Source organism: Teleopsis dalmanni, chromosome 1 (genome assembly GCF_002237135.1).
Source record: "Teleopsis dalmanni isolate 2A chromosome 1, ASM223713v2, whole genome shotgun sequence".
Taxonomy (NCBI): Eukaryota; Metazoa; Arthropoda; class Insecta; order Diptera; family Diopsidae; genus Teleopsis; species Teleopsis dalmanni.
The window spans coordinates 213434007-213447953 of NC_051846.1; the positions used below are offsets into that span (position 1 = coordinate 213434007).

The window sequence follows — 13947 nt, forward strand, 5'->3', positions numbered from 1 at the left end:
GCATACGCAGATATCCTAAATATAATAATAAGCGCTATTAATCCCATATAATCGTATATAAAATCATTTATCGAAAAGTTTAGTGTTTCTAATATAACTTTTCCAGAACTGGGGCAAGTTGTATTCGATGAGGTACATGTAATTTCACCAGCTTCTACATCAGACCACTGATTAATTAGAAGCCCTTCATTTGCATAACGAAACCATGATAGATATGATAACCATTTGAAGTATATTGGCACTGAAGCAGAATTTAAAAAAAATCCACCAAAGAGAAGAAATGGGATAATTACTGGAGGTCCGATGGATAATGCCATTGATGTTGATGAACTGCCACAGGATATTAAATAGCCAAAACTAGTTGAAACATTTGCAACAAGAGTAACTAATGCTAGAGCATGTAGATAATGAAAAATACCAGCACGTAATCCTATCATTGGATAAGCAATAGATGTGAAAACAAATGGTACAGTTAAAAAAAGTGGTAGCTCAGCAATAGTTTTTCCAAGAAAATATGTACTACATCTGTAAAGGCGACTTCGCGCTTCCCGCATAAAAACTGGTAATTCTGATGTAAATACCTTAATTTAAGAAACTATTTAATGTTATACTATTATTAAATTTATATCTTATCAATTACCGTGATAGTAGCAAAAACATTTTGAAATGTCATATTTGTTAAAAATAAAAAAATCGCTCCATTTATATTCATTACACCCACTTGTGTCAATTGCTGACCTAGAAATATCAGACCTATAAGAACAGCTACCATCTGTAATGCAGTAGATTATAAATGTTTTTGGAAATGTTAAATGATATTTTATATATGCTTACTGTTGTTTGTATAAGACGAACTTTAACCAATAGAGGCTCTTTTAGAACGGATATCCAGGAACGCCAAAGTATGGCTCTAAATTGCATAAAACAAGATGCCTTATATGTAAAATCATTTCCATTAATAATCGGTTGGCCATTTGATTCAGCAGCCATTTTTTTAAAGCTCTGCTCCATACCACGGGACACTCTATAGTAAAAAAAAATATTAAAACCAATAAGAAGTTTTCTTTAGTGTTCTTGATTATAATTTTTATAAATAAAGTACTATATTTTTAAAATATTTGCATTATATTTGATAATATTGGAAAACCTAGCATATAAATATTTTGGGGTTATGATTTTAAATTTACCTTCCTACTGCAAAGTTATCGCAAATTTTTACAATACGTTCACGTGATTCCTGTTCTTTTCCGGGTACAACTGCCAAAATTTGGACATAGAAATCTGCAGGATTATAGTTTGCAGGACACTGTGCGCCAATACTAAAAATTGCGAATATTAAGCTCTTTTCAAAATTGCATTTTTTTGGAGCATACTATGAAAAAAAATCAACTGCCTCTAAAGGAGTGCCCAGAAAGGCTACTCTTCCTTCAGCCATAAGCAATATTTTATCAAAAAGTTCGAACAACTCTGATGATGGTTGATGGATTGTCAATATAACAGTCTTTCCTTTTTCCGAAAGCTTTTTCAAAACCTGCACAACACTGTGTGCCATGAAAGAATCAAGACCTGAAGTGGGTTCATCACATATAAGCAGTGGAGGATCCGTTAGTGCTTCAGACGCGAATGCTAGGCGCTTACGTTCGCCACCCGACAATCCTTTCACACGACCAGGTACGCCAATAATAGTGTTTTGGCATTTACCTAATGAGAGATCTTGTATTACCTGATCGACACGCTCTACTTTCTGGCGGTATGTTAAAGTTCCAGGCATTCGTACCATAGCATGAAATATTAGGTGTTCTCTGGCTGTTAAAGACCCTATGAATAAATCATCCTGCTGCACATAAGCACAACGAGTTTGCATTTCTTTAGCATCTACCAAATGCCCATTTAGCATTCGCATGGCTGAAGTTGATATTTGAACACCTTGTGAAGAGCGAAAGGCCAACGAATTGAGCAACGTTGTTTTTCCAGCTCCAGAACTTCCCATTATTGCCAACAATTCACCAGGATAAGCAACCCCACTTACTTTAGATAAAAAATAAATATTATTAGACTTGAACATTTTATTTTTAATTTTACCATTCTTCAATAAGTGCTTTCTGGGCGCGGGTATGTGACGTTCTTTACATATGGATACTTTAATTCGATTTGCCATTTGTTTCCATGTTGATCCTGGCAAATGAATGGCTCCAAATACATCAAGGTTATACCAAGAGTAAGTTAAATTATCAGAAACGTTCGTATTAGGAACCACTGTTCCATAACTTTTATTAAAGTCCTTATTAAGTGAGGATTGCTCAAAGGAGCCAGAATTCTGTTTGATATTAAAACAAAAAGGATTTATTCTTTTCTACTCGATTGCATAATTTAATATTTCATATTGAAAGTTAAAAATTCAAAGGCTTAAGATCTAAACTACTCGTTTCTTAAGGAAATTAACCGATTGGTGAGAAATTGTCATCTACAAGAGATTTTTCAGGGCCAATATACTTTGTGTAGCTATTATTGAAGTTCATTAAAAACGAAATTCCTCTTCCTATTAGATGTCATACTGTATAATAAATGATTCATAAAAACGTATTGTTTAAGATTAAGATACAGAATATATCTATGCTCAATTGGTGTTTTTGCTTTAAGATTGCTTGAAATTTTTGTGAATTATAGCTACCACTAACATCTAATTTACTATATTTATTAAAAAAACGATGGAAACACTATGAATGTATTTCTAGTTTATAAGGAAATGTATACAGAATTCTTAAATAAACTCAAATTACGAATAACATTATATTTTATGAAAAAGCTAAATACCGTATATATTAGTGAAATTTGAATATATGTGTGTGATTTCTTCTTATTTACTTTTTTCATTTAACGGATATTAAATTATTTTACTTTGTTAATTTTTTATTACAAAAAAGGGATTTAAAGGGACATTAGGACCGCCCACTTTTTGAAACGTTTTTATGGTTATTTTACATTATATTTCATCTATAAAAGTGGCTAAAGATAATTTTAAAATATTTTTTATTACATTTCTTGAATATTTGTTGTTTGATATTTACTCAATCAATGTTCTTTGGTTTTTATTTAAATTTGTTTTTCTTACTTAATCCAATGCAGTTAAATTTAAAAATTATATCTCTTTTCAGCAACAATCTTATTTGCTTAATATAGTCAATCAATATCTTTCAATATCAATATCTAAATTTCACGTTCCTAAATTCCAAACATAGCCAATTCGATGTGACTGAACGATCCATCAAAAGCATAAATGGTATTTCTGAATTATCTTTTATGTAGTAAATTAGTAGTTAGTAGTATTGAATTGTATATATATATATATATACATATATATGTATACATTATTATGTATTAAGTAATATATACACATAAATGTAAGTTACCACTTACAATATTAAGACTTTCTGCAGATGTTTTCGATTTATCGCTTCGTATTAAAAGTTCTTGATCCTCTTGGCCCATATCTACTATTTTTAGATAAGTAAAATGTTCTTAAAAAGTCTGTGACAAAACACGTTATTTTTTAAAATTTCACACGTTCAGTTAGTTGTATTTAAAAAAATTAAATATATTTTTATAACATATGCTATAAAATAACTATTTTTGCTTGTATGAAGTAAGTATTTCAAGTACATTAAACCAATTTAAAACAAAACTTAAACCGCTCCGATATAGTATTTAACACATGCAAGTACAACAACTTACTAATTATATTTTCCAACTACCTTAATGCACCCACTCTTTTATCTTTATAGGCTTATATGAGTACACCATAATCAAGCAACGAGTGCTTTAATTTAGTTACACTCATCACTGTATTTTATGAAGAATACATATGTATATGCAAATATTTGAATTTTGATTAAGCACAAATAAACTTTAAATTTAGTAAACCTTGTTAACAAAAAAATGTTTAATATCAGTATTATATATACAGTTTCCTTATTTATGCTTAGCTGCAAGCAATGGCCCCCATATCCAAATCTTTAATTTTCATTTTACAATTGTTAATTTTCCAGACATACTTGTAGTAAACAATTAATATTAATGCCCTTATGTTCTAGGCATTATTTCTATTTTCATTAGTAAATATAAAACTTGTTTGATTATCTTATACTTTAAATACCAAAAGTATTACATTTGTAAGAGAAGCATATCACAGAATATTTGCTCTTTATAATAAATAATTTTGAAATATTATGTATTAAAGTAAAGTACAAAGTATGAAGAACTTGTAAGGTTTCATTGAGTGAAATACTTTTGAAGAAGATGTACTGAGTAATTTTGCAAAGTTGTTTTAAAAATTTGTATCGGAGATGTGCAATTACTGGACGTCTACACTGACTAGACTGAACTTTGGCAAAATTTTTATGCATGCAAAAACCTTGTCAAGTCTAGCCAGTACAGACATAGTGTAAATTACTTCTTTTTAGAACATTATTGTACGGCTTGAATATATATGATTGTATATTTACATATAAATATAAAACGTTACTTGTTCAAAATCCGAATCCGAATCCGAATCAATGCACTAAATCGCTTGATATCGCATCGCTGCTGATTCAAAACTATCATATAAGTAAAAAATCGCAGTTATATTTCGTTATAAATTCAAGATATTCAGTTTAAAAATCGATTAATGAACATGTTCGAGTATGCTGCATTTGGTCCGAACCAGGTCCGGTAAATACATGCGGCACTAGCGTGATTGCATATATGTTATATTATATAATGTACATTATATAAAACTCACCCGAATGAATAGCTTGAAATAGCTATGTTTTAGTTTTGCTTCCTATTATAACATTGACATTAGAAAAATTAGAGAAGCCTAAAATGCTGTTAAAAAGAGGGTTTCTAAAGTGTTGAGTCGTCGGCGTGCATGAGCTGGGCAAAAAAAAGTGAGAGGCATTCTCTTCGTTTTCCTCACAGTTGCGACAGATTTAATTGAAAGCAAGACTTGATCTTGTAGTTTGGTTGGATAGTTTACAGTAACCTATAAATAAATCTTTTAAAAGACTGATATTTCTAACTGTGTCAATGTCGCGGTATAACTCATTAAGCTCGTCATTCCATTTAATTCAATACTCGTCACCAACGCGTAACGGACCATAATTGACATCATTTTATATAATCTTAAAAATAATATTATTTTAGATTTTAGATAATGTAATGTAATGATGTGACGAAGACAATTTGCTTTTTAATAAATAAAGTTGAAATGAATAAAGTTTTTTGCAAAAATTATTAAAAATCTTCCTGAGGAAAACATATTGATTCGATGTAAGTAAACATATAAAACTAAAAACAGCAAAAGTATGTAATTTTTATTACTCGAGCATCCATTTCTAGGTGAGAAGAATGTTTTATGTGAATGTGTGTGTTGGAGTACCTACAGTGCTCTGCGCTTGGTGGTTGGTCGGACACAAAACCATAACGTGTTGCTCCTAAAAATTTTACAAGTCTTACGAACTTGTACGTTGACGTAACCTCGCATTGTTGTACAAGCGCCTCCTGTCTTGCATTTGGTGCTAAAATAGGCTTTCAAATGGTTTACAGTAATGTGGCTTGCGGTTTTTTATGCTTTTATATTGCGTAGTGTTCTTCCGGGAATATATATTTCTATTAACCGCTTGTAAAACAAGTTTATTCCTTTTTATTGCACAATAGTTTTATATTATAAGCATAGAACCCCATGAATTGTTGTGTTTATGAAGCTTTGCACATAGTGGCTCTGCGAGGTTTGTTCACTGGATTGATATAAGGCACCTCAAAATTTATAATTAAAATGAAGTGTATATAGCAGTGTTAATTTAGCTGATTTGGTTACAAAATATAAATAAATATATATTCTGAATCGCTTATAATTTTCAAATCTATCAATTACTCGTGGTACAGTGTTAAAATTATAATTTTTCATTTTATATAGGTTTGCTTGACACTCTATTTATTATTATTAAAGCTTTGACGTGAAATCGGCCAACAGTCGGTACTGCAGCCAGAAGAGTCCTATTGTACCAATTTCACTTATGATTACACAAAGTCCTTTAAAGCTTTGTGAACAAAGTTCATAACTAAATCTTGAGAAGAGCCTGACACTCTAATATCTGTTTTAAAATGCAGTAATTAATAATTTGAATACAACTATATTTTTGTTTCGAAAAATTATTACAATATAATTTAATTTAATTTTTTAAATAAATAAATAAATAAAATAAAAATAAAATATAGATTTGTTGCAAATTTTAGAAAGTTTGTTCAATAAAAGTTGCTAGTGTCCCTTTTTTTGCAATTCTTCTACTAGACCTAAAACCGTTATTACTAGAAGTGATATAATGGATTTTTTAAAGGTAATCTTTTTTATTCCATGCAATTCTTCTGCTAGTCCTAAAATCGTTACTACTAGAAGTATTATAATGGATTATTTAAAGGTTATCTTTTTTTATTCCATGTTAGAGTGATAATGTCGAAGTATTTTAGAATAGATAAAAAAGTTATAGTAACAGAACTATAGTTTACTTTTATACAGTAAATAAATTATAATAATAGAAATTTAAATTACTCTTATACTGTCAATATGGATACATATTCATAACTTAAAGTGTGACGTTTAAGCTACATCAAGCTACAAGAACTGTCTGATATGATATTATTAAATAAAAATTTGTTTACTATTGGATATAAACTAAAATATAGAACGAAAGTTTTATTTATGGTTTTCTGCTTGTTATAGTTTTTAAATATATGTTAAGAAGTATTTATATGTAATTAATATCATATAGGTATCGTTACAAAGTAAAACCTTATTGCAGCGAAAGAAATTAACTTTACTATTACTTACATTTTTCTAACCTAATATAATTTAGTTGAACAAATTCATATTTTTTTATAAATATATTTGACACTTTGATTGCACTGCTTTCAATGATAAGAATCAGCTGATGATTCACAGAATACCGGAGTAATTTGGTAATTCGGTAACTTTGCAATTTCAAATAAACAAATACAGTGAAATTTCTCGTAACCGAATATTCACCGTCGCAGTGTTTTTGTTCGATTATGGAAGATGTCCGCTTATGAGAGGGAGCACAAAAAATTATGTTTAAATTGCACCTAAATGCTCATTTATTTCTTCATTAGATTCTTCTTCTGAACTTATGTCCATAATATCGCTTTGTTCTTCAAATTGAATTTCCACATTCTTGTCTTCAGTGCAGATATTTCTGTTTACTTGGAGAAAACCGTTGAAATCATTTGTCAAATCGAGTCCTTCCTGAAATTTAGAGTAGATTGTGAGCGGAAGGTCATCTTCGGGATCCAAATCGGTAAATTCTTCGTTTCTGAACTCTTATTGTCTTATTGAACTGCTGCAGGCATTCGATCATTTCCATCGCAAAGACTCAAGCCGATGCATTTTTTGGATTCAAGAGCGAGGGTTTTGTCAGGTAATGTTGGAAAGGAAACCTCTCTTTCTGGGCTATTTTGGTCGAAGTAATTTATAAATTATATTTAATTAATTATTGGTAACTAAAATTAACCATTTTTTACACAAATGCAAAAAGAATTTGTATTATGGGAAATCGCAGGTTTTTTGATCGAAATATTTAAAATGTAGTGTCAGCGTCCTGCTATAAAAATATATGAAAAAACTATATCCACGAAATTTGTCCGCCTATTTAAGCTGTCCAGTTAAAAGAACTGTCCGTTATGAGTAATTTCACTTATATAATTTCAATTATATAATACTTTATCCCTAAGTTACTGAACGCGTCTAAACACATTAATACATTTCTCTATGGATATATAAATACATACGTATATTTATATACACATCTGCACAAACGTGTAGGTAAACAATGATGGTACCCCTGCCAGCAAAAAGAAATTATACCTATACGAAAATATGTAGTTGCAAAGCATAAAGGAAAATTTTTCACTGCACAAATATAAAGGCATATTTCCGCATTTTCCTAATGTGACAGAAACAAGTGTTTACGGTTTGCCTAAAAGTACCTGTAAAGTTTTGAAAGCTTTTACTTTCATGTTTCTGCTTTAGTGCATATTATGTGTGCCCGCCATACCATACTTGTTTGTAATATAGTTGGACTGGTAGCGACGTATCGTACCTTGCGCCTTCGAGAAGCGTAAACACGAGAATAATACCTGCCATTCCTGTTGTTTATAAAATTATTTTTACAACTTGTGTTTAGAAATGGTTTATAAGGTATGGCTGGCAACATTGGTTCAGTGAGGTCTTTGGAAGGAAAGTTGTAAAACGTTAATAATAACTTAAAATATAAATTAGATGAAAATGCAGAAGAAAAATAAAAAATTTAGTTTCAATTTATGCGAAATTATTTTTACTATATTTTCATAAATGAGGCAAAGATCCTATACTTATTTCTTCATACAGGCTAATAAGCTTACTGCCATGTCTTTCTAAATTCTGAAAGACACTGCTTTTAAAACTGAAACCATTTTTTGACAATCAAAACCTAATACCCTCCTACCCGTTTGGTTGTAGGGAAAACCATGAGCAAGTGATTCGTATAACGAATCAAACCAACGTCAATCTTATTTATTTTGGGTGGAGACATGACTGTCAAAATGGTGAATTATGAACTAAAATGAACTAAAGTGTTAACACGTCATTTTTACCTTAAATCGGAGTATATCTTCAATAATTTTACTAACTAACATTCCCACACCACAAGCAGATAATATAACGTACTTAGGTATTCGCCTAGACAGACGATTAACTTCGCGAAAGCACAGTGAAGCCAAAAAACTATAAATGAAGCTCCAAGCCTCTAAGTTGCACTGGGTCGTTAATAACAGATCCTTCCTGTGCCTAAAGTATAAAGGACTTTTGTATAACAGCACCATAAAACCAATATGGGCTTATGGTGTCTAGCTATTTGGTAATGCTAGTGTTTCAAATATTGAAATTATACAAAGAGCTCAGTCAAAAATACTAAAAATTATCACTGGTGCCCCATGGTATATTAGGAATGAAAGTATACACCGAGATCTACAAATTCCCCTAGTTAAAGCTGACAATATAAGAAAAAAATATAATAAAATGCTGACAGGATATGTTAACCCCTTAGCTAGCAATGTCGCATTTGTATCCACAACTTCCGTCTAAAAAGGGATGGCTGACCATGCAGCCATTAATTAAAATTTAATAGGTACCAGTTAAAACAACACTTTTTTCTTAGTGATCTGATAGTGTTTAATTGCTTTCTTAATAAACCGCCTAACTTATTCACTCCAATGAAAGTTAACCCAGGTTAACTTATTTTATTTTATATTATATAATCTATAGTTAAAACAAAAATTGTAATATTATTCAATTAGTGAATAGATTTTAAAACTTATTGTTAGCCTCATTGTAAGAGAAAATACAATAAATAAATGTATAAATAATTAAAAAAAAAATTTGATCCAGAACTGGCTAATGCCAGTTTTGTTTAAATTTTCACTTTCAGTTTAACTAAAGAATCTAGAGTACTCTAGATCTTTGGTTTATAGTACTCTACATTTTTTGCTTTAACCCTTAGTCATCGAAATACTATGCTATCCTACAAATATGTTTTGCTATCGTAAGCTTTAATAAATAGCTTCAATAATGTTATAAATTATAAAACTAAAAATCTTCTATATCAAAATCTTCAAAATCTTCAATATCAAAATCGTCAAAATCTTTAATTTAAATCTTCATAATCTTCAATTTATTTAAATAATTAAATGAGATATTAAAAAATCCTATTTACAAAGGCATACGATTATCAAATTCGTCTAACATTTGATACCAGTATATCTAAATATTACCACTTCAACCTACAATTAATATTGATTAGTGATATAGTTTTTGTGTGGAACTTACCTCCAATTAGTAATACTTTACTTCATTTCATGTAATTAACAACTTTGTATAACAATAGAAGAGCAATATAGTAATTGTATAAATAATTGTAATAGTACGCCAGAAGTCTTGAGAGAGAATATGCATAATAATATACATCATCTCCACTTCTACTGCTTCTAGTACTACTTCATCGTACTACTTTGACCTCAATTTCTTAAGATATTTTATTGAGTGCAACCTATTTACCTAATGGGACAAGTTTTGCTGGTAGGGGTGATAGAATACAAATATAAATCTGGAACGAAAAGTTTAACAACATTTTGGGACATCAGGTGCTACTGTCAGGTTTGAAATTGCGTAACACGACAATATTTATTGCCCTTTTTATAAAAATGAAAAATTATACATTAATTTTTTCAATCTTCTGCTCTTGTTGAACAGTTGGAAATGAAAGAAAAATTACTTACACTAAGTAAGAAAATTGCCACAGGTGTAAGAAAACCAATTTTTGTCTAAGTAAATCTGAGTATTCTGGAAGTTAAGTTCTGTTTCTAACATTTTTTGCTTTTTATTCTGCATAAACATTTAACGAATATTTAATTGTGTGAAACACTGAGAATGAAACATTAGAACAATTGCAGTTTTTTAACTAAATTGAACTTCTAAAATAATTAACAAAATTTTTTAAAAATTATTTTCAAAAATGAACTGTTTGAACCTGTACTACAGCGAATGCATTAAAGAAAATTATTTATTATTAATTTGAGGGGGAATATGAAAAGATAACTTTGATCATTTCTTCAAATACAAAGTTCTTCTTGGAAACTTAAAACAGACTAAAAAAAATTTGTGTTTAATGTGCAAAATATCTTATTATTTTGTTAGTATATTTTACACCTAATATTACTTGAAAATGCAACTCATTTAGCATTTAAATTTGCCTTTCTATATTGAAAATTTAAAATTTCTTTAGAATAAAAGATTTAGAACACTGATTAATTTCAATGATTACGCACACCGATTAATTTCTATAGTTTTAACTTCTTTTTACGTCATTTTAAGTGTTACTGACAACTTTATTTTAAATTTATTAAGGACTTAATGTATGCGTAAAGCGCGTATTACACATGAGATTTGTTTGTCAAACTTTTTTGTCGTCGCTTGCTATTACACATCAAAACAATTGACATTATTTTTTTCACGCCACAGCAAAAAAAAAAACAACAATATACTACAAAATAAAATCATGTATGTATTTAAATGATGTTTTCGCTTCTATCCCTTATATTGAATGAAATTTTTCATGTAAGTCTACAAAAATCCGATTGTATATGAAAAAACACGAGTAAGTTTGAGGAAAAATCAAAATTTTTTGATTTCTATCCAAGTTTTTAGTGAAACCTTCAAATATTGCTATTAAACATAAAATTTGGCACAAAATTCGCATTTGACAAAAAAGTTTGAAAAAAATTTCATGTATAAAAAAAGTTTGAGAAAAATTTCATGTATAATACGCGATTAACACTTATCGTTAGAAAATTGAATGCGTCTTATTTAATATTACAATATGTATCTGAAATATATTGGACTTTAAAAGCATTTTTTTATGCATTTTTACTTTATTTTTAGGAAATAGAATAAGTTAACGAATTAAAACATACTCATCACTTGACATAATGTCTATAGTAATCGCCTCCAGTTCAGAACAAATCACATGAAGTTTTGGAAGTTACATTTTTACAAAAAGTGACTTCAGTTATTCTCAATACTCCGATTGGCGCAACATCTGTTGTTTACGTCCTTAATTTAAAATTGTAGTCAATAGAAAAACATTTCCAATAGGAATAAAGTTCAAATTATACATTTGATGGCACTACAATTATCTGAATAGTATTGAAATTTAACAATTAAAAATAAAAATATAATTAATTAATTTAATTATTCTACAGCTGGTTTATGATTTTGTTCTAATATAAACACAGCAACTGAATTTGTTAATAAAAACTTTCACAACAAATTAACAAAGCTCCAGAAAAATGCACGAACATGAAAGTCAAGTACGCCTTTGTGGCAGTTGGTTAAGGAGCACTGACTCTGAACTTCAAATTTGGCAGCACACGATTTCAAATCCTGGTACTTGCAGTCTCAAAAAATTGAATACGAATAATTAAATACAAGAATTATTTCCAAGATCACTGATGATGGGTATTGGGCAATACTCGAAACAGCTGTATGGTCAATAAAAAATGCAATTAATTAAAATAATATAAAATAAATTTTTGTTGTTGTAGTTCACTACTGTTCGAAAAACCTCTTTAACAAAAAGTATGAAAAAAGTATTTTTAATAAAAGTTTTATGTAAAATTATTATGTAAAATACATTATCTTTTATTTATATATCTTTTATTTATATATTATTTAAAAAACATGTTGAAAATAACAATAGTGAGTAAAATTTGAAATTATCTAATTGTATAATATTGCTCTTATGTATTTTCGTAGACATCTATTTATTTAGCACATAAATTTATAAAAATGTTTTTTTAAATAAAATAAAAAATTACACTTTTTAAACTGTGTTAAATATTTAGTTATATTTTAATTTTTATACAAAATTATTTATATTACAGATATCTACACTAGACATAGTACTAAAACATACTAGACATTTATACTAAAAAGCTCAGCGAAGATTAATGAATGCAATCATTTGAAACGTAAGTCAAATGGGTTTGTACTGTCATAATGAGAGTTAAATGTTTCGCAACTCTATTAGCATTGACACCACCAAGCTAGGTGAACAGCAATTAGTGAGTGTGAATTTTCATTTACACTGCACCACGTACTTTGTCATCGAGATCCATTACGATGGGTGTTTGCTTCGTCGTCAACAACAAATGTGTGAAATATGCGCGAAAATTAATGAAATTTAAATTTATTTCCATAAAGAATATTGACTAAAGTTATTCTCTTTATCGACATATGATAAAGAAATTATTCATAGTCATAGGTTTTCAAATTTGCACCAGCTTTTAAAAATTAATTTATGACATATGCACATCAACAATTTTCTAAATTTTCCATATCTGTTGTATCAAATCTATCTTCAATTTTGAAGATTTTGTTTCTTAAAAACAAAGGAAAAACTGGAGAATGTACAATATACATATATATAGAACCTGTACAATGTAAACTTGACACAAATCTGTTTGTGTCTTGGTTAGTTCCAAAGTGTTTGAATACCACTTTTTTAAGTACTGAGGCAAGAAAATAAATGAAAATAATCAAGACAAAAAAAAATTTTGTGTTGGATTCACCGAAGTTACGATGTAGTACTTTACACACTAGTACTTTACATGTAAAATTATAATAAAATTCTTACTCTTAAGCTATGTGCCAATTATAACTATATCATCAGCGAATATATGAAAATATGGTATAATATATGTTAAAATTTAAACTATTTTTATCTTAAAAATAAAAATGAGGAATGGTAAATTTTCAAAAATACATAAGGAATATTAATATATGTATATGATTTTTTAATTTAATGAAAAATATTGATATGTAATAAAAGTGCATTTATGAGTTATTAAAAAGTTATTATTATGAGTTATATTGAAACAAGTTCTCACTTTTGATTAAAATCTGTATATAAATACGTTTAAAAATAAGAATAACGCGTCTTTAACAATTTAAAGATCTCTGCACAGAAAAATTCAAAATTTTATATTAAATTTTATTAAAATCAAAAGCAAAACTTTTGTAAAATTTTATGTAATGGTATACGTATATGTTTTGCATTGCTTGTCTCTAAGTTTTATTTAATATTTAAGTCCCTTCGGCCCAAAATTTTCCATTTCATTGTCTTAATATCAACAAAGAGAAGTTTGTAAATTTTATATTACAATTTTTTACTTGTGTAGATACTTTCAAATAACACCTCCAGAAGCAAGACTCACATTTCGCAAGGTACAAGCATTGTTATATTTTTAATAAGCCGTCTTATTATTTTTACGACCTTAAGAACACGATTTAATGGAATTTAT

General features: G+C 28.7%; 1 protein-coding gene across 1 annotated transcript in view; it reads right to left on the minus strand.

The window, feature by feature from the left end:
- Window positions 1-3532, minus strand: part of LOC119667223 (protein white-like) — a 3834-nt gene extending 302 nt beyond the window's left edge. Inside the window, exons 1-7 of the mRNA XM_038076512.1 lie at window positions 3418-3532; window positions 2083-2317; window positions 1374-2028; window positions 1188-1319; window positions 835-1024; window positions 641-772; window positions 7-581 (exon numbers count right to left, since the gene is read on the minus strand). Of these exons, the coding sequence (XP_037932440.1) occupies window positions 7-581; window positions 641-772; window positions 835-1024; window positions 1188-1319; window positions 1374-2028; window positions 2083-2317; window positions 3418-3489 (1991 nt within the window). The 5' untranslated portion in view covers window positions 3490-3532. The remainder of the gene's footprint in view (window positions 1-6; window positions 582-640; window positions 773-834; window positions 1025-1187; window positions 1320-1373; window positions 2029-2082; window positions 2318-3417) is intronic.
- Window positions 3533-13947: the final 10415 nt, after the last annotated feature.